A 22042-nucleotide genomic window follows, 5' to 3' on the forward strand; every position below is an offset into this window, starting at 1 on the left:
ATGCTGAAGTTGCAAACATTGTGCAGTTTGTGGCTGTGTTCGATTTTTGGATTTACAGATAAAGAATACTCAACTTGTACAATATTCCACTCAGTTCCCCAATGCCCAATACCTCATTGATGGCCAGCTGCTCTCCACCTCCTCCTTGATGCCCATACCGGTGATTTCCACTCCGATAGTCCTCATACAAATCCTCCTCACTTCCTGCTTCATCAGCAAATGCAGTCTTATCTGGTGCGCCATCATTGATGACTACAATATGAATAAAAACAAGACAACTTACTTTCCTATAATCAACAAAGAACATTAAAAACATGTATTTTAGAGCATCTTTAATGTAATAGAACATCCCAAGCTACATCCCACGACTGTGATCAGACAAAAATATTTGACATCAAATTGAAGGGACATTATGTTACAACTGTACAAGACATTGATAAGGCCACATCTGGAATACTGCGTACAATTCTGGTCACCCTCCTATAGGAAGGACATTATTAAACTGGAAAGGGTGTGAAAAAGATTTAGAAGGATGTTACCGGGACTGGAATTACAAGGAGAGGCTGGATAGGCGGGGACTTTTCCCTGGAGCATAGGAGGATGAGGGGTGACCTATAAAGATTTATAAAATCATGAAGGGCATAGATAAGGTGAATAGTCAAGGTATTTTTCCTACGGTAGGGGAATCCAAAACTAGAGGGCATAGTTGAGAGATGAGAGGGAAAAGATTTAAAAGGGACCTGAGGGGCAATCTTTTCACACAGGATGGTGTGTATATGGAATGAGTTGCCAGAGGAGGTGGTAGAGGTAGGTACAATTACAACATTTAAAATACACTTGGACAGGTACATGGATGGAAAGGTTTAGAGGGATATGGGCCAAATGCAGGAAAATGGGATTAGTCTAGTATAGGTCACCTGGTCAGCATGGACGAGTTGGACCGAAGGGCCTGTCTCCGTGCTGTATATCTCTATGACGTCTATGACTCTTTGACATCTATGGAAAAAGATCACCTGTTTGGTCAAAGTAGTGGACTTTAAACTGAGTCATGAAGCAAGTGACAGAGATGGAAAGTTGAAGAGCCGTGGAAAGGGAATTCCAGAGCTTAGAGCCCATGTGACCAAACACACAGCTGCCGGTGGTGGGGGAAATGAAGTGAGTCATGTAGAGTAGGCCAAAGTTAGAGGAATGTAGCTCTTGCAGAGGCTCGTAGGCCTGAAGTTAGTTTGGAGCAGCATACGTAGACAAGAACATTCCTGTTGCCACTGCACGTAACATTTTTGTGACCATCGTTTTGGAGTTTTTTGAGAAACACGATGAGTCAAATTTTCAAGGGTCCTCGGAGGCAAGTCTAGAGGCAGTAGTCCCAAAAATGAGGGGAAAATCTTATTGGTCCAGCTATATGACACATTCCCACCTATATGGGGTTTTGCAGGAGGCAGGATGATATTGGCACTGGCTACCAACCCCGTTGCAGTGGATACTGGCCAATTAAGACATTTGAGGGTGTAATTGACGGCACTCCCTGAGCATTACCTGCATTTTTCAGCTAGTGTAGGGCATACCTGGCAAGCCAGAGAGTTGTCAGTGATCTGGTCTCAGCAGAAGGCTAGGTAACCATTGGAGCCAGAGGGAAAGGTTCCACTGCTAATAAACAGCTGCAAACATGGCAATGCCCATTACAATGGGAAGCTTTCTCCCTCTTGTCAATGGCACTAGCCCTTATGACCTTTCTTATTTTACCCGTTTGTGGCCAGTGACTAGGAATAGAGGTGTTGATAACGGTGGAGCTACCAATCATTACGATCTGGCTGGCCTCCTACTGACCTTCCACTCTTGGGAGCCCACCCATCATCCTTAATTGGAGCTCCAGGAGATGGTCACTCAATTGGGTAACTCCTCCAAAATCTCCCTTAAGTTCCCGCCACACCAGCATATCTGGATTTCCGCCCCCCCCATTCCATCCCAATGGCACAACTGGTACCCAGGAATGAAAATTCTGTCCTATGAGTGCTCGTCACATTACCCAACTCCCTAAACATGTGGCTATGAGGGTGTTACACATCACCAAAGGTTGATGGTTTGCCCTGCAATTGAGAAATGCATTTGAATCAAACGTGTCAGATTTCCATCCCCTCAAACAAGGCTAATGATGGGATTAATATGTTGCCAGTGGCAGAGAATCGTTGATCCAGCTGTTCCCACTACTGGCCTTGCATGACGATTCTATGGGCAGATTTCTCCAGTCTTCCCCATCAGCGAGATCATCTGGTCCTGCCAAAGCCGACTGCCACCATGGGTTCCCCTACGGCGGCATGGACAAGGAATGTAAATCACCATCAACTTTGGTGGGAATGGAAGATCCTCGCAACAGTGCAGCTGACAGCGAACCACCTCCACTGCGGGGGAAACCCGCCACGGGGAGGTTGGGGGGGGGGGGAGTAGCTGAAGAATATGGCAGTGTTGCACTGAGATATAGCACTCTCTACGAGGGTGTATATGGGTCTCAGCAGTGAATTCCAAGCTCGGTGTGCAGCCTGCACTGTTTTGAACCAATTACTCAGGTGTGCATGAGGTGCCCCATATGGCATTTGGCCCACTAGCTCCATGTTCGTGAGGAATGTTACTTCATAACATCTGATTGGAGTTTCAACAGTTTATTGGGCATAAATATTTGATGCAATTGTGGCCATTTATTTTTAACTACATCCTTGGTGTAGGTGGAGCTGCTGCCCTCCAGTCACTTCTTGCTTTGTGTAACACACCACCACAATTTACATTTTTGCTTGAATTTGAGAACCATTAGTGCTGAATCTGACTTTAAATCACCTTGAACACTCAACGAATAATTGCAGACTGGCGAATTCTATTTTGGAAACATTATCTTGTGCAAAAAAAGCACATTCTGAGCTCGGTGATAGACAATTAACCAATACAATTTTGTTCATGCTTCATGACCTGCTTCAGCAGCAGTGTTTGCTTAATAAGGTTTCTCTAGTGGTAGCATCTGTGTAAAGATAGTCATGCAATTACATCCTGTGACTTCTGGGAGCCATATTGTCAAACACACAGACTTCTCTGTGAAGATCATAGCAGCAAAACAGGAACAAGAATAGAATATACTGGAAACATACAGTTTCTATGAAGAGAATATTGCCCTTTATAAAGGATTGTACACAAATAGTAACCTTTATTTTCATTATTTAAATTTTTATGTTAGCCATGGCTCAGGTGGGAGCAGTCTCGCCTGGAGTCTGAAGGTCCCACTCCAAGACTTGAGCACAAAAATCTAGCCTGACATTCCAGTGCAGGACCGAGGGAGTGCTGCCCTGTCATAGGTGCAGCCTTTTGGATGAACTATTAAACTGAAGCTCTCTTGGGTGGGTGTAAAAGCTCCCTTGATACTATTTTGAAAACATGCAGGGGAGTTACTCCCATCGTTCTGGTGAATATTTATTACATAGTCAGCATACTAAACACAAATTATCTGGTCATTATCACATTGCTCTTTGTGTGGGCAAATTAGCTTCTGTGTCTCCTACATTGTAACTGTGACTATACTTCAAAAGTATTCATTGTAAGGTGCTTTGGGACATCTTGTTGTGAAAGGTGCGAAAGGTGCCACAACATAAAATCATAAGAAGTGGGTCATTACAAGAACAACCAGATCCCTCTGTGCTGTAGCATTGAGCACTCTCTCCACATTTAAACAATATTCTGCTTTTCTTTTCTTGCTGCCAAACTGGACAATCTCACATTTTCCCGCATTATACTCCATCTGCCAATTTTTGCCCACTCACTTAATGTATCGATTTTCCCTTGCAGACTCTCTGTATCCTCCTCAGAACATGCTTTCCTACTTTGTGTCATCAGGAAAATTGGCTCCAACTAATGCAAGCCTTTCATTCTGTTGTTGATGACTGTCTGTTTAAACAACACTAATGTTTCCTCTCACCACCTGTCTGTAAATGGAGAGGTAGTTTGATTTGTTTCCTTTGTAATAAGCGGTGGCGTATTTCCCAACTGCATGGTTTTTGAGTGATCCAATTCCTACCGATAACCACCCAGCAAATCTGAAGTAGGATGAACTCAAAGGGTTAGTTTATTGCACACATTTAAAAATCGTGAAATGGAGGGTCACAATGTCCCCTTTGGCACACTGAGAGTAAGGAGTGAGATAGAGAAAATAAGGTTTTGCAGTACAGAGACCATAGAGTAAATAAATATTGGTTTACATGAGGTCCAAAGTCCAGATTCAAAGACCCATGCATGAGGAATTCCTTTACAGAGGTCGGCGGACTGAAAACTGGTGGCGTAAGATTGACTTTTCTGGTGGTGTTGACTTCACAAGATGAAATAGGCACACAGAGATGAATCAATTGTAGGCACTATTACAGAACTTCTAGCTGAGGCAGGGTAGATGAGGCCAGTTGTCCAGTCTGGCCAGAGTTCTTTCTGTATGGCCTGCTAATCATTGATCCCTCCAGGATTTTTTTCCTGAAGTCCACCCAGTCAATGCATCCAGGTGAATGATACATCCTTGGTCATGCATGAGGAGCCTGTATCCACAGCAGTCTCATCCAAGACAGAAGTGAGGACACCCAGGTCAGGAAGTCTGTCACTGTCATTGACTCCTTTGTTTTTGTTTCCAGTATTTACATTTCTTTTTATCTTTTTTAATTTGTCTGGCAAAATATTAAGTCATTGCCTGAGCTTTGTTGAGTTGTCCATGTGCAAAATGAAGTGGAACTCTGAACCATGGCAGTAATACGGTGTACAGCCTGGCTTTGTGGTTTCAGTGACCTGTTAGAACCATAGAACCCCTACAGTTCAAAAGGAGGTCATTCGGCTCACCAAGTCTGCACTGAATCTCTGAAAGAGCATCTTACTCAGGCTCACTCCCCTGCCCTATCCCTGTAACCAACTGCCCCCCGCCCACCCCCCGCCCCCCCCCCCCCCCCCGCCCCCCTCCCCACATTTACCATGGCTAATCTTCCTAACCTACACATCTTTGGACTGTGGGAGGAAACCGGAGCATCCGCAGGAAACTCAGGCAGACACGAGGAGAAACTCCACACGGTCGCCCAAAGCCGGAATCGAATCTGGGTCCTTGGTACTGTGAGGCAGCAGTGCTAACCACTGTGCTAACTGTTGTCCCATGACTTGAGACCTAACAGTGTACTTTTATTTAAAGAAAATGTCTTTAAGTAGATAAATAAATAGATTTTGTGGAGTCACTGGGCATTTTTTTTGTCACAAATCACTTGAAGGAGAATAGAGGAAATTTGGAGTTGTGCATGTTCTCATACCATCATAGGGTCCAAGAAGTAGGGTTTGAGGGTCAGGATGACTTCACAGTCCCTGGGATTTGGCAAGGTGCAGGCAGATATCAAGGACAATGCCTACACTGTGAAAGGCCTTTCAGAGCTGAGCAGCTGCCCATTGTGGGATGTTGGAAGGTCTGTAACCCATGGTCTTCTTGGGCGTGCTCTGGAAATATGGTGGAAAGATGGGGGTGAAAGGTCAAGGGATATGTAGCAGTCAGAATTGGTAATATGCAGATTCCCTCTGTTACTCAGGAGGTAATTCTCACATGGGAGCCCTTTACTGAAGGACCACATGGTCCAGATGAACCCATACACCCACACTAATAATTTCTAAAGTTTCACTTGTTGGAGACAACAGTCTAATGAACAGTCAATCTACAGAAATTAAAATCATTACATATTTGAAAATTGTTTTACTGCTGATTGCACAGTTTTAAATCTCTTGTTAGAAAAATGTCCCATTTAGAATTAAGAGTGATTGGTAAAGTTGCAATTTCAAGAATAAATACAGAAATAGACCTTTTTTCTCATTGCTTCACTCAGAACTCATACTTAGGTTCTATATTTTTAGTAGCAACATCTTGTAGTCTCATGAAGAGATGAACCAAGCCTCGAATCTACGGGCTTCTGTTAACTCAGCACAAATATTTAGTCACCTAGGCTACAACAAAGTATGTTAGTGTGTACTGGAAATACATACATGATAATAAAAGAAATTCCAAAGTGTTGTGTTAATGTGGATATGCTGAGTTATTATAAACAATATTGTTTTGCCAATTTTCTTATTTACAATAACCCAAATATATTTTGACGTCATACATCTTAGGTTATGAAACCTAGGTCATTGCTAAGCAACATTCATTCAGAATGCCACGCTGGATATTTTAAGTTTCTAACAGTCAAAAGATTGCAAAATGTTAAAACTAGGAACTGAATATTGCAGTAGCCTTCAATAATCAGTAAAGCATTGGAAAGTGTCACTGACAAGTGCTATCAGGTAGCATTTACATAGCTACTTGCCAATGCAGTTTGGGGTTTGCCAAGATCACTTGGCTCCAGTCCTCATTATAGCCATGGTCCGAATATGGACACAGAACTGAATTCCAGAGGTGAGACAAGAGTGACTGCCTTGAAATCAAGGCAGCATTTCACCGAGTGCGACATCAAGGAGCCCTAGCAAAACTGAAGTCAATGGGGATTGAAAAAAAAATCTCCACTGGCCGAAGCTTTGTCTAGCACAGTGGAAAAAGATTATTGTTGGAGGCCAATCATCTCAAACCCAGGACATCGCTGCTGCAGTTCCTTAGGTAATGTCCCAAGCTCAAATATCTTTAGCTGCTTCATCAATGACCTTCTCTTCATCATAATGGTATTTGTCAAACACTGGTTCATGGTGTAACTTTGAGTATGTATCAAACTTTTCATATCATTTTCATAATTTATACTGCAGTTTAGGATAATTTTCAGAAGTTCAGCTTATATTTATTTTCTGTATCCAGTTTCCTTAAGTGTGGTGTCACAGAGGTATAAGACCATTAAGGATGAGGAATAACATATTATTAATTTACTATTATCTAATGGTCCACCATTAGCTTGACATGTGATCACAGGAAAATCAACATACCTGATAACTACAATTACTTTAATAAGTAGAGTGACTTTGTCCTTTTGAATACATGAGATTGTTTGAAATATCAGTGACTGCTGCCCAGTTTGTACAGTAACATATTAGGATATGTTTTGCAGAGTCAAAGGAACATTCTTGTTTTTTCTCACACGGTTTCCCTGGTTACTGCAGATAGTTTCCTACTGCTCGCCTTCATTGTTTATTTTTAATAACGTGATCAGTAGGCTAAAGCACTGTCCATGTTCACACAGCAGCAACTCAACTATCTCTGGCAAGTGTGAAAAAAAATGTATTTTGCTGACTGCAAATTTTCTTTTTGGCTGATCATCTTTTTCCCTTGACAAACATAAAATATATATCACAATCATTAATCCTTCAGCGCCAGTGCAAATTTAAAGAGAGAGAGAGAGAGAGAGAACTAAATAATCTAAAATAGAGATAAGTAGACACTTTTTTTAAAAAATTCATTTATGGGACGTGGGCTTGATGGCTGGCCAGCATTTATTGTGCATCCCTAACTGCCTGAGGGCATTTGAGAGGCAACCACATTGCTGTGGCTCTGGAGTCATGTGTAGGCCAGACCAGACCAGATAAGGTTGGCAGATTTCCTTCCCTAAAGGATATTAGTGAAACAAATAGTTCTTTCCAACAATCAACAACGGTATCATGCTCATCAGTAGATTCTTAATTCCAGATTTCTTTTTTATTGAATTCAAATTCGCCATCTGCCATGGCAGGATTTGAACCTGGGCCCCCAAAACATTAACTGAGCTTCTGGATTAAGAGTCTAGTGATAATAGCATGAGGCCATTGCCTCCCAGTGTTTGATTGAATAGAATATAAACTGTTAATTCCGTAAGTTAATGTTGCATCACATTTGCTCTCATAGATCATTTGATAATACACCAATGGCCTGGAATCACATGTTGTCCACAGGACTCATTCCATAATGCAAGCTTGTGGCTGCTACTACCTCGATCGAGATTCCAGACATTTATTATGACCCTCTCCTCTATCATTGGTACTTTCAGCTATAAAATTATCTTTCCATAATGAGAGAGGGGGTGTGAAATTAACCCTAGATTGGGAAGATGGTTTACTTTCAAATTAACATTTCTTTTCTTGGTCATTAACTAATTAAAATTTGTCTCTACCTGTTTATAATCCCTGTTATTGGTAAATTTGACCAAAGAAAGTAATGCTGAAGTCAGAAGCTGAAATAGTTCACGATAAATTGGGCCAAGCTGCTGAGTATATGGTTGGAAACAATATACTCAGCAGCTTGGTCCAGTGGTCATTTCTGGCATCTCAAGGTTGTGGGTTCAAGCCCCACCTGAAGGCTCAAGCAGATAGAGATGATTGAGGGGTTCCTGCAAAGTAGGTGCCACATGATATGTTAAGCCCTATGCCCTATTTGCCTGTCAAGTGGATGCAAAATTATTCCTTTTCTTAAAATTAATTCATGCAATATGGGCATCACTGGCAAGGCCACCATTTATTGCCCATCCCTAAATACACTCGGGAAGGTGGTGGTGAGCACATTCTTGAATACAACTGAGTGTCTCCTGGGCTATTTCGGAGTGTAGTTACGAGTCAGATTGCTGGTCAGATCAAGAAAGAAATGGTCATCTCCTTCCCTCAAGGACATTGGTAAACCATTCTTTATGACAATCCAATTGTTTCATGGTCACCTTACGAATACTAACTTTTAGTCCACATTTACTTAACCAATTGAATTTAAATTCCCCAGCTGCCATGGTTGCATTTGAGTTTGTGCCTCTGGATCACTAGTTCTGGCTCAGAATTTTCTAGTCCCTCCCCCCACATGGTAGGTTTTCCTGCAGCTTCCCTTTGGGGGTCAGCGGGATCTTCTATACGTGCTGAAGTCCACAGCAGTTTGCCTGGCTGGCCAGGACCATTGCCAGGGAACCTGTGGCAGGGGTCAATCTTGGCAGGACCAGAAGATCCCACCTTTGGTCTCTGGATTATGAATCCAATAACAGAATCACAATGCGACTGTACCGCTTAAATAAGACCTGAGAATTCATCCAGCATCCTGGCCAACATCTATTGCTACTAACAGGTCACTTACTTCACTTACTATTTGAGGACCCTGGGCTACGTTCGCCTGATCCACAGCAGTGATTACATTTGCAAATAGCTCAATAGCTGCAAATGTGCATTCGGAAATCCTGAGGATACAGTGCAGGTAAGATAAATGCAAGTTCTTGCTATGCATTCAAATGGTGGCTTTATTTTAATACCAGAAGGTTCATGGGCAAACTGCGTCCCTGTGGCTTTGAGGTGTGGATCGAATTGAATGGCAGAGCAGGCCTGAGGGGCTGAATGGTCACCTTCTGTTTCTTATTTTCCAAAGTTCATGCACACATTACTACCTTTGTTTTGCATTTGAAAATAGTTAAACAATTGTTCCTTTTATATATAAATTATATATTCCACTTTGTCTTTCCAGTATCACCCAATATTCTGTGATTAAGTAATCATTCAATTTCTCTCCCAGCCTTCTGATAATGCTGCCTGTGAGCAAGCCATTTGGGATTATTCATCTTCAGCCTGCCACCTCCTATGAAAAATGACCTCGACACTTTACCAGCCAGTCTGGCTGAACATTGGGAATCAATCTCTTGAGGAATTAGAAGTCAAAAGCCGTGGCTCACGTTCCCTGACCCAACACAGTGGAATTCTCAGAAGGGCCATTCCCCTGGCTCCTTACTTATAATCCGTGTTCAATTAATTCCACAATCTGTAATGTGTCACCAGAACTAACACTGCGTTGAAAATGTAATGAACTGCTTTCCAAGTGGAGAACATTAAGTTCCATCTTGATTCTACCCTTGTACAAGTGAGGGGAAAGAGTGAGCAGGAATCTTTTCTTGATCTCTGACATGTTGCTGCCAGGTAGATTGCAGAGGGAATAATTAAGAAAACCATCTATTTGTGAGATGATCTCACTACCTTTGATTAAAATTTCATGGATTAGTTCTCAACTCTTGCCATGCTCCCATCACCTTTTCTTCCCACCCCCTGCCCACGTGTGATCAACTTATCAAGCCCTCACCGCATGTAATCACCCTGACACAACTGTGATGAGGTCAAACCCATTACGCAGAATTCTTTGTGGGTTAACTGCAGTTCATCAGATTCTATAGTCACCATTCAGGAACAGCACTGAAACACAGTCGTGACTGAGCCATTATGAATCAATTCAGCCCACACACTAGTTTGTCGCTTCTCACTGTTAAAGAGGCATTATGGTGCTGGGCATTTTTATATGTTTTAAGGAGGGTAAAAAGGGCAAAGGAACCTTTTTTTTAAAAATCAAAATGGAACCCTTAAAGATTATTTATGTCATGGTTGGCCTAGAATTTTTTTCCCCCAACAATTCTGTCAGCTATTACCACAATCACAAGTGTTGGCTTGTTTACTCTTTTGAAATGCCAGATGTGAGTGAACTTTCACATTTTAATGCATTGTACAGCCAAATTGGCAAAACAATAATTACTTAGGTATCATAGAACATAGAACAGTACAGCACAGAACAGGCCCTTCGGCCCACGATATTGTGCCGAGCTTTATCTGAAACCAAGATCAAGCTATCCCACTCCCTATCATCCTGGTGTGCTCCATGTGCCTATCCAATAACCGCTTAAATGTTCCTAAAGTGTCTGACTCCACTATCACTTCAGGCAGTCCATTCCACACCCCAACCACTATTTGCGTAAAGAACCTACCTCTGATATCCTTCCTATATCTCCCACCATGAACGCTATAGTTATGCCCCCTTGTAATAGCTCCATCCACCCGAGGAAATAGTCTTTGAACGTTCACTCTATCTATCCCCTTCATCATTTTATAAACCTCTATTAAGTCTCCCTCAGCCTCCTCCGCTCCAGAGAGAACAGCCCCAGCTCACTCAACCTTTCCTCATAAGACCGACACTCCAAACCAGGCAGCATCCTGGTAAATCTCCTCTGCACTCTTTCCAGTGCTTCCACATCCTTCTTATAGTGAGGTGACCAGAACTGCACACAATATTCCAAATGTGGTCTCACCAAGGTCCTGTACAGTTGCAGCATAACCCCACGGCTCTCAAACTCCAACCCCCTGTTAATAAAAGCTAACACACTATAGGCCTTCTTTTCACAGCTCTATCCACTTGAGTGGCAACCTTTAGAGATCTGTGGATATGGACCCCAAGATCTCTCTGTTCCTCCACAGTCTTCAGAACCCTATCTTTGACCCTGTAATCCACATTTAAATTAGTCCTACCAAAATGAATCACCTCACATTTATCAGGGTTAAACTCCATTTGCCATTTTTCAGCCCAGCTTTGCATCCTATCTATGTCTCTTTGCAGCCTACAACAGCCCTCCACCTCATCCATTACTCCACCAATCTTGGTGTCATCAGCAAATTTACTGATCCACCCTCCAGCCCCCTCCTCTAAGTCATTAATAAAAATCACAAAGAGCAGAGGACCAGTATCCTGTGCTAAAAATTTGTTGAGATCTGTCTTCAGGTGCAGGGTTCCTGATTCATGATCTGTTGTGACAGGCACATCACCCAAGCACAGTGCAGAACAATCACTGACACTCTTCTCTCTCTCTTGGGCAGCAGTGCCCATAAACAGGAGAGGAGCAAAATCGGCCGGGGACAAGGATCTTGTAAAGCCCCACTAAGGAGATAGCTCTCTGCAAAATGTGAACTCCTTCAACAGAATTTGTGGCATTTGCTGAGAGCATTGGGATGATAGTATGTTCTTGCTGTGCGCCTCTTCTCAACTCCCAGCTGACTCTCACCCTGCTATCTGGCACGATGAGCAAGCTACAGATGGTGACACCATGGGTCTCTTGCTTTCCAAATAACCATTCACTAATTCCCATCGAGGTAGGCAGCGCACAAATTTACCTCATCCTTCACTTCATTGTACTGTTGATTCTGGTGGAGCCACAAGGGGGGGCTTAGTGCCCTGCAGCACAGGGTGCTGTCAGCCTGCTCCTCTGTAAGGCAGTCCACCCCTCTTAAAGGGGAGCTGCACCCAGTGGAAGGAAGCTGCAGCAGACTGCCTGTACAAACATTAGCTGCATGTCGGAGCTGCGCAAACAACGTAGGAGGGAAGCAACAGGGCGTCGGGTTCACGGGTCTGCTGCTGGAGGACTTAGTGGAGGTCGACAGGAAGGGAGAGGTCATGTTTCTGGCATGGGCCAGGAGAGCTGTAAGGCAAATCTACAGAATGGAATGGGGAATAGGTGACAAGGGGAGGTCACTTCTGGAGTTTAGCCCCAAACCAACTTGCAGCAGCGACACAAGAAGTTCAATGGTCTCACATAGGTGCCCAAGATCATTGGATTCATCCCCAGATCTCCTCTCATTCATACCCTAACCACCAGCATCTCAGGCTGTTCAATGCACGTCACATGCATCGCTCACCCCTTAGCAGTCCCTAACACTCAGGACTTTCATCCAGACACTTCACTTCACCCTCACACACATTCCAATGATGCCAGCCTCAAACCCAGCTCCCACTTTCTCCACATATCTCGACCTATTCAGTTGTGGCAGGCACATCACCCAAGCACAGTGCAGAACAATCACTGACACTCTTCCCTCTCTCTTGGACAGCAGTGCCCATAAACAGGAGAGGAGCAAAATCGGCCAGGGACAAGGATCTTGTAAAGCCCCACTAAGGAGATAGCTCTCTGCAAAATGTGAACTCCTTCAACAAAATTTGTGGCATTTGCTGAGAGCATCGGGATGATAGTATGTTCTTGCTGTGCGCCTCTTCTCAACTCCCAGCTGACTCTCACCCTGCTATCTGGCACGATGAGCAACCTACAGATGGTGACACCATGGGTCTCTTGCTTTCCAAATAACTATTCACTAATTCCCTTGCTCCAATCTTCTTCTATCTGATTGTCTGCTTTCAGACACCCAAGTATTGCCACCTGCCCAGCTAAAGGAGCCTGAGGAGGGGGTGGGGGAGGATGAGGGGCTGTCACTTTCCTTACACTTCAATCCAGCAACTCAGATCCAGCACTGCACATATCTTAAACAGCTCATATAGGGGAGGATTTTCTCTGCAACCTGCATGCATTCCGCGGGGGCGGAGGCTGACTCACCATCGGCCAGCGGCGGGATCTTCTGGTCCTGCTGTTGCCAAGGGGGTATCCCGTTGAATGCACACTTTGCTGCTGGGAAATTCGCAGCAGGGGGTGCACTATTGGTGGGATCAGAAGATCCCGCCGGTATGAATGGCCTGAAAATACCAGCCACAGAATCAGAATCTGCACACACAAAATCACTGACACATGGGCTGGAAAGGATAGTTCGAGTGTCAGCTCAACAGAGGGTGAGGTCAAAAACAAATTCTGCTACAGGGACTCGGATGAGGACTTTGATAGGAGCGGCATACAGGAAAATGCTGATAAGATCGATATGCTGGATACATGAACAGACAACCTTCTGTTCACTGTTAAGGAACATGGAAGAGTCTGGCTCCAACCTGACCAAGGGCACTGTGCAGAGCTTATCCTCTTCATCGCCTCTGCTCAGTCTCCCTGCCATGCTACAGACCCTGAGGCATAGCAAATGCAGCCCCTGTACTTGTTGCAACCTTGTACGGACACCTTTTGATCTTTGATGATGGCATTATTGATTGTTTGATGCTGATGTCTCAGTGAAGTTGGCAAGACGAGTCTTTTCTCTAGTACCAGAGATTGCAGCTGCACTCAATTCCCCAGGTGGTCCCCAGATCCCTAAAAGTTTCTCACCTGCTCTGACTGCCTGACTGAAGGACACCTCAAATGCCTGTGTATTTCTGTAAAGATCAGCCATGATTCAGTGGCAGCCTTCTCATGTTTAGTCAGAAGGTTGTAGGTTCAAGTCCCACCCCAGACACTAGGGTGACCATCCTGTGCAATAGTGAGGGAGTGTGGATTCAGCTGCTCCTGCTGCTTCTCTAACCCACTGTGCCTAACGTTCTCTAGGGTATCCCCCTTCCCACCCAAAACCTGAATCTTTAACTTTCTCTAGTTTCTCTCCTAGTTCCCTCCTCTCATACCCTTTCTGAGCTCATCGTCCATGTAGACACTGAGCTCTTTCCCTGTAGACTCTATTCCAACTAAACTGTTTCTTCTCTCAAAGGGTGGTGAATCTTTGGAATTATTTGACCCAAGAAGCTGTGAAGGTAGAGTCCTTGATGATTTTCAAGGCTGACATCGATAGGTTTTTAATCAGTAGGGGAATTAAAGGTTACGGAGAGAAGGCTGGAAAGTGGACTTAGTGAGTGTTAGATCAGCCACGATCTTATTAAATGGCAAGCAGGCTCGAAGGGCTGAATGGTCCACTCCTGTTTCTATTTCTTACGATCTTATGTTGACCACCCAACTTCTCTTCTTGACTCACTCTTTAAAATCTGCCATCATCATCCTCCTCAAAAAGCAACCCTTGACTCCTTTGTCCTTGCAAATTTCTGTCTCATTTCAAACCCCCTTGTCCTCTGACCCTCCTTGTTTCTTCTCCCTGAATTTCATGTTTGAATCCCTCGAATCAGGTTTCTGCCCCTGTCAGAGTACTATAATCACCAATGGTAAACGAGTGTGACAATGATAAACTATCCCTCCTTGTCCTCTGCCATCTTTGACAGGATGATCAATAAATTTGGCTCTGTCATCGAGCTGGATGGGACTGTACATACCTCGTTCCATCCAGCCAGAGCTAGCAGAGCACCTGCAATGGCTTCCCTTCCTTTCCCATGCCGCTACCTCTGGTGCTCCCTCCAAGGACCAATCCTTAGTCCCCTTCCTCTCATCTACCTGCTCAAAGACATCATCCAAATTCACAGTGCTTATTTCCACATGCATGTTGACCAGACCCTGCTCTACCTCTTCCCCATCTCTCCTGACCCCTCCTCTAACTGACTGCTTACCCAACATCCAGTATGGGATATGGAGACATTTCCTCCAATTAAACATTGGGAAGACTGAAGACATTGTTTCCAGTCTCTGCCACAAACTCTGTTCCCTAACTGGCACTGACTCCACCTTTCTCCCTGGCAACTGAATGAACCAGAATTCTTGCAATTTAGGTGTTTTTACTTGGCTCCAACACAAGCTTCTTATCACACATCTGCACCATCACTATTTCCACTTCCATAACAATGCCCGACTCCACCCATGCCCCAGCTCATCTGCTGCTGAAACTCTCAGCCCTGCCTTCATTACTTCTGGACTTGACTATCTCAATGCACTCCTAGCTGACTCCTCCTCTTTTGTAAACTTCAGGCTATTCAAGATTCTGCTGCCCATGTCCTAATTTGAATCAACTCCCACTCACCCAATGTCCTTGTGTTTGCTAATCTGCACTGGCTCCCAGTCAAGCAGTATCACAGTTTAAAATACTCATCCTTGATTTTAACTCCCTCCCTGGCCTCTCCCTTGTCTATTGCTCTACAATTGTATCTGTGTTCTACCAATTCTCATCTCTTGAGCATTCCCAAATTTAGTTGCTCAAGATTCTGCTATCTCCGTCGAAAAGTGACTGTGCCTTCAGTTGACTTGGTCACAAAAACCTCAATTCCCTCCCTATACCTCTCCAACTCTATACTTCTCATTCCTACTTTCAGACACTCCTTAAAACCTACCTCTTTGACTGAGTTTATTCCTCCTAGTGTGACTTGGTGTTGAATGTTGTGCTCTAATGCTCTTGTAAAGATGTGCCTGGATATGTTTGATTACAATAAAGGAGCTATATAATTGCAAGTTTGTGTTGTTACTTCAACAGTGATGGCGCTTTTTGAAAAATTCTTAATTGTTTGTAAAGGGCTTTGGGACAATCTGAGGTCACAAAAAATGCTGCTTAATGCAAGTTTCTTCTTTATTTTTCACTTTAAGGTGCACTGAGTACTTAGAACTCTGGTGTGCACAATAACTCTGAAGCTGTTCCCAAAGGGATATTTTTTTTAAATTGGGATGCCTGGGACCAAGAGAGTGATAAAAGGTCAGTTTTGATGCAGTGAACAAGTCTGTGTGAAAGCTGGCCCCAAAAGTCAAGTGTGCCGCTTTGTCAGGAGTCAAGTATTTGGAGTTTCAAGACACTTCATCCCTTACAGGTGTCAATATACCATTACATTTGGCCGTACAAGCTGACAAAACGTATTTCTAAATCTCTAACTTGCACAAAATTTCTCTCAGTTTCTTAATTGAAGCTGTAAAATGGTCAAGGGTTGACACATTTTGTGCAAGATCTTTTCCCCTTAATTTTGATGGTTGAAAATTCCAATGTGATCTGAGGCTGGAGGACTTTCAGTGGCACCTTTGCCACTAAGCCCAATGCAAAGCTTTGGTTCCACCGCTGAGGTTAAGTCAGGAGAGATAAGAACGACAGGTGAAGTGAAGTGTGGCCTCAGCAGGTTGCAGACAGACAGCCTCCAGCATCAACTACTAATAACCCATCTGCTGCTCTATCTGGTCACTTGGAGAAGGCACCATTCAAACTGAGTGCTGTGTGGGAGGCTGTGAATATTTTATTATCATTTTTCTTGGAAGAATGGTTCACCTTCTGCATCATTTTATTTTTCCAATTGAAGCAAAACATATTTTTACTGCATATTTCAGTGTCAGGAGTAGAATTTTTTGAAACAGTTTTTTTGTTCAACTGACCTGGAGTTAGCTCTGCTCAGATTGGGCGCAAGTTGTCACTTTATTAAATTGCACTTTGTGCAAAAAACAGACATATCAATTTTAGCCCCAGCAACTCTGAACACAATGTTTTCCATAAACAACAGCAGGGATGGGCACAATGATGCACTTTGGTGATCTAGTAATTTAATTGGAGTGCCATTGCAGATTTTATCCCCCTATCTCACCTGGAAAATTCTTATCTTTTTGCGAAGTGAATTTGCACTGAGATATACAATGAGCAGGCTATAAGGCAGGGCAGGTTCCTCAAGGCAGTTTTGAACAGTGTTGCTTTGAAAATAGAGTAATAGAGGTCTACATAGAGAAAAAGGCCCTTTGGTCCATTGCTTCTTCATCGGTCAAAGACAAACCACCCAAATATTCTCACCCCATTTTCCAGCACTCGGCCCATAGCCTCGTATGTCTTGGCATCGCAAGTGCACATTTGAATGCTTCTCTGCCTCCAACACCCTTTCAGGCAGCGAGTTCCAGACTCGCACCACTCTCTGGGTGAAAAAGTTATTCCTCACACCCACTCTAAACCTCCTGCCCCTTACCCTAAATCTATTTTCCTTAGTCAAAGATCCCTCCACCAAGGGGAAAAGTTCCTTCCTGCCAACTCTATCTATGATCCTCATAATTTTATACATTTCATTCATGTCCCTGCTCAATCTCCTCTGCTCCAAGGAAAACAACAGGGTAAATATGTGGGGTTATGGGGATAGGGCTGGGGATTGGTAAGGTATCAGTCGGAGAATAGGTGCAGACTCAATGAGCAGAATGAACTCCTTCTGCACTGTAGGGATTCTACGATTCTAAACCTAGTCTATCCAATCTCTCTTCATAACTAAAACTCTCCAACATCCTGGTAAATCTCCTCTGCATCCTTTCCAGTGTTATCACATCCCTCCTATAATGTGTTTACCAGAACTGCACACAATGCTCTAGCTGTGGCCGAACCAGTGTTTTATATAGTTCCAGCATAACCTTCCTGCTTTAAACTCAGTGCCTCAGCTAATAAAGTCAAGTAGACCAAATGCCCTCTTAACCACTGTATCCACCCACCCTGCTATCTTAAGGGACCAAGGTCCTTCTGATCCTTGGTGTTGGGTCCTGTCGTTCGCCATGTATTCCCTTGTCATGTTTGTCCTGCTCAAGCCCATCGCCTCACATTTATCCGGATTGAATTAAAGATGCCTCTAAAACTAATTAAACACTCTACCCATTATGATTTTTCCAACAACTTATGGAATGCAGTGCCTGAAAGGTGGAACCAGATTCAGCTGTAACTTTCAATAGAAAATTAATAAATTCTTGAAAAGAAAAATTCCAGCTGGCTACAGAGATTGAACAGGGGAAAGGGTCTGATTGGGTCATTCATTCATTTGATTTGATTTATTATTGTCACATGTATTAGTATAAGTGAAAAGTATTGTTTCTTGTGCGCTATACAGACAAGGCATACCATACATAGGGAAGGAAAGGAGAGTGCAAAATGTAATGTTACAGTCATAGCAAGGGTATAGAGAAAGATCAACTTAATGAGCCAGCACAGGCACAATGTACCAAATGGTCTTTACCGCACGATTCTATTATTTAAAGTATCATTGTATCCGTTCCAAAGATTCAACTGGAAAACTCTCAGGTTTGGACTTCAATGATAGGCCGGGGGTTCCACACCTCCCTCCCCCTCTGCAGCCGCAGAGGCAACTCATCACTGGCCTCCGGTAGGATCTTCCAGTCCTGCCGAAGTTTATACTGTTTAGTATGGCTTCCATGCCCCCGCTCTGGGGAATCCGTAATGGGGACCACCTTTGACATGACCGAAAGATCCCACCAGCAGGAAAAGGTGGAAAATCCCATCCACAAACTTTCCTATGCAAGTTCACTGAACACTTAAGCCACATAGTTTTCCAAATAAATGAGGAGAAAACATTGCTCAACATTTTCAACTATGAAGACAGTGCCTGCTTGAATATTTTTTTATTCCTTGTTTCCTCTCATTTAAAGAGTGCTGTGCTTGTTTTTCACAGTAAGAAGTTTAACAACACCAGGTTAAAGTCCAACAGGTTTATTTGGTAGCAAAAGCCACACAAGCTTTCGAGGCTCTAAGCCCCTTCTTCAGGTGAGTGGGAATTCTGTTCACAAACAGAACTTATAAAGACACAGACTCAATTTACATGAATAATGGTTGGAATGCGAATACTTACAACTAATCCAGTCTTTAAGAAACAAAACAATGGGAGTGGAGAGAGCATCAAGACAGGCTAAAAAGATGTGTATTGTCTCCAGACATGGGAGGTTTTCAGGAGAGGATGGCACCTGTACAAGAGGGAGGGGTCACAACTAAGTTGGAAGGGCACAAATATCCTGGCTGGGAGCTTTGCTAATGCAGTTCGGGGGGGTTTAAACTAGTATGGCAGGGGGGTGGGGATCAAACTATTAGGTCTATAAGTGTGGTGGCTGGGGACGAGCTTGGGGCTGGGACAAGGCTGGCAAAAAGAGGAGCACTCTGGGGGAGGACGACCTCACTGAGCCTGGGGGTCTGGAGTGCTTATACTTCAATGCAAGGAGCGTAGCAGGTAAAACAGACGAACTTGGGGCCTTAATGCGCACGAGGAATTTGGATGTGGTTGCGGTGACAGAGACTTGGTTGAAAGAGGGACAGGACTGGCAGCTGAATATTCCAGGGTACAAGTGTTTTAGGCGAGATAGAGGAGGGGCCAAAAGAGGTGGGGGAGTAGCGGTATTGGTTGGAGAGCATATTACAGCGGTGCAGAGAGAGGACAATTCGGAGGAGTCGTGTAGCGAGTCACTCTGGGTGGAGCTTAGAAACAGGAAAGGTGCAGTCACTATGTTGGGGGTGTACTACAGGCCCCCCAACAGCCCAAGGGAAGTGGAAGAATGGATATGTCAGGAGATACTGGATAGGTGCAGGAAATATAGGGTTGTTGTAGTGGGAGACTTCAATTTCCCTGGTATAGACTGGAAATCGCTGAGGGCAGGGACTCTGGATGGGGAGGAATTTGTAAAATGTGTACAGGAGGGTTCGTTGGAACAATATGTGGACAGCCCAACTAGAGAGGGGGCTATACTGGACCTGGTACTGGGGAATGAGCCCGGTCAGGTCTTCAAAGTTTTGGTTGGGGAACATGTGGCAAATAGTGACCACAATTCTGTTAGCTTTAGGATAGTGATGGAAAAGGATAAGTGGTGTCCCAAGGGTAAGGTGTTGGATTGGGGGAAGGCTAACTTTATTGGGATCAGGCAGAAATTGGCAGCTCTTGATTGGGAGAGGCTGTTTGAGGGTAAATCCACATCTGGTATGTGGCAGTCTTTTAAGGAACGGTTGTTAGGGCTACAGGACAAGCATGTGCCTGTAAAAAAGAAGGATAGGAAGGGTAGGATTAGAGAACCGTGGATAACCAGGGAAATTGAGGGACTGGTCAAAAAGAAAAGAGAGGCGTATGTTAGGTCCAAGCAGCTAAAAACGGAGGGAGCTCTGGAGGAGTACAATGAAAGTAGGAAAATACTCAAACGGGGAATTAGAAGAGCAAAAAGGGGTCACGAAATGTTCTTGGCAGACAGGATTAAGGAGAATCCCAAGGCATTTTATTCATACGTTAGGAACAAAAGGGTTGTTAGGGAAAAAATCGGACCTCTCAGGGACAAAAGTGGGGAATTATGCTTGGAGCCCAAAGAGGTAGGGGAGATCCTAAATGAATACTTTGCGTCGGTATTCACAAAGGAGAGGGATGTGTTGACTGGGAGTGTCTCGGAGGGGAGTGTTGAACCGTTGGAGAAAATCTCCATTACAAAGGAGGAAGTGTTAGGTTTGTTAGAGAATATAAAGACTGACAAATCCCCAGGGCCTGATGGAATCTATCCAAGGCTGCTCAGGGAGACGAGAGGTGAAATCGTTGGGCCTCTGACGCAAATCTTTGTCTCGTCACTGGACACAGGTGAGGTCCCAGAGGATTGGAGGATAGCCAATGTGGTCCCGTTATTTAAGAAGGGTAGGAAGGATAACCCGGGTAATTATAGGCCGGTGAGCTTGACGTCAGTGGTGGGGAAGTTGTTGGAGAAGATTCTTAAAGATAGGATGTATGCGCATTTAGAAAGGAATAAACTCATTAACGATAGTCAACATGGTTTTGTGAGAGGGAGGTCATGCCTCACTAACCTGGTGGTGTTTTTTGAAGAAGTGACCAAAATGGTTGACGAAGGAAGGGCCGTGGATGTTGTCTATATGGACTTTAGTAAAGCGTTTGACAAAGTCCCTCATGGTAGGCTAGTGAAAAAGGTTGGATCCCATGGGATAAAGGGGGAGGTGGCTAGATGGGTGGAGAACTGGCTTGGTCATAGAAGACAGAGGGTGGTAGTGGAAGGGTCTTTTTCCGGCTGGAGGCCTGTGACTAGTGGTGTACCGCAGGGCTCTGTATTGGGACCTCTGCTGTTTGTGATTTATATAAATGATCTGGAAGAAGGAGTAACTGGGGTGATCAGTAAGTTTGCGGACGACACAAAACTGGCAGGACTTGCAGATAGTGAGGAACATTGTCAGAGGCTACAGAAGGATATAGATAGGCTGGAAATTTGGGCAAGGAAATGGCAGATGGAGTTCAATCCTGATAAATGCGAAGTGATGCATTTTGGTGGGAATAATGTAGGGAGGAGCTACACGATAAATGGAAGAACCATAAAGGGTGTAGAGACGCAGAGGGACCTGGGTGTGCAAGTCCACAGATCTTTGAAGGTGACGTCACAGGTGGAGAAGGTGGTGAAGAAGGCATATGGCATGTTTGCCTTTATAGGACGGGGCATAGAGTATAAAAGTTGGGGTCTGATGTTGCAGATGTATAGAACGTTGGTTCGGCCGCATTTGGAATACTGCGTCCAGTTCTGGTCGCCACACTACCAGAAGGACGTGGAGGCTTTGGAGAGAGTACAGAGGAGGTTTACCAGGATGTTGCCTGGTATGGAGGGGCTTGGTTATGAGGAGAGATTGGGGAAACTGGGGTTGTTCTCCTTGGAAAGACGGAGGATGAGGGGAGACTTAATAGAGGTGTATAAAATTATGAAAGGCATAGATAGGGTGAACGGTGGGAAGCTTTTCCCCGGGTCGGTGGTGACGTTCACGAGGGGTCATAGGTTCAAGGTGAAGGGGGGGAGGTTTAACACAGATATCAGAAAGACATATTTCACACAGAGGGTCGTGGGGGCCTGGAATGTGTTGCCGGGCAAGGTGGTGGAGGCGGACACACTGGGAACGTTTAAGACTTATCTAGACAGCTATATGAACGGAGTGGGAATGGAGGGATACAAAAGAGTGGTCTAGTTTGGACCAGGGAGCGGCGCGGGCTAATTGTTCCTGGTTTCTCGTTTCAAGG

General features: G+C 44.2%; 1 protein-coding gene across 2 annotated transcripts in view; it reads right to left on the reverse strand.

The window, feature by feature from the left end:
- Window positions 1–22042, reverse strand: part of LOC144491379 (uncharacterized) — a 448762-nt gene that overhangs the window by 92666 nt on the left and 334054 nt on the right. For both annotated transcript variants that reach the window (XM_078209111.1, XM_078209110.1), the window contains exon 6: window positions 113–252. In XM_078209111.1, coding sequence (XP_078065237.1) covers window positions 113–252 — 140 coding nt within the window. The remainder of the gene's footprint in view (window positions 1–112; window positions 253–22042) is intronic.

The sequence above is a fragment of the Mustelus asterias genome, chromosome 3 (genome assembly GCF_964213995.1).
Source record: "Mustelus asterias chromosome 3, sMusAst1.hap1.1, whole genome shotgun sequence".
Classification (NCBI taxonomy): Eukaryota; Metazoa; Chordata; class Chondrichthyes; order Carcharhiniformes; family Triakidae; genus Mustelus; species Mustelus asterias.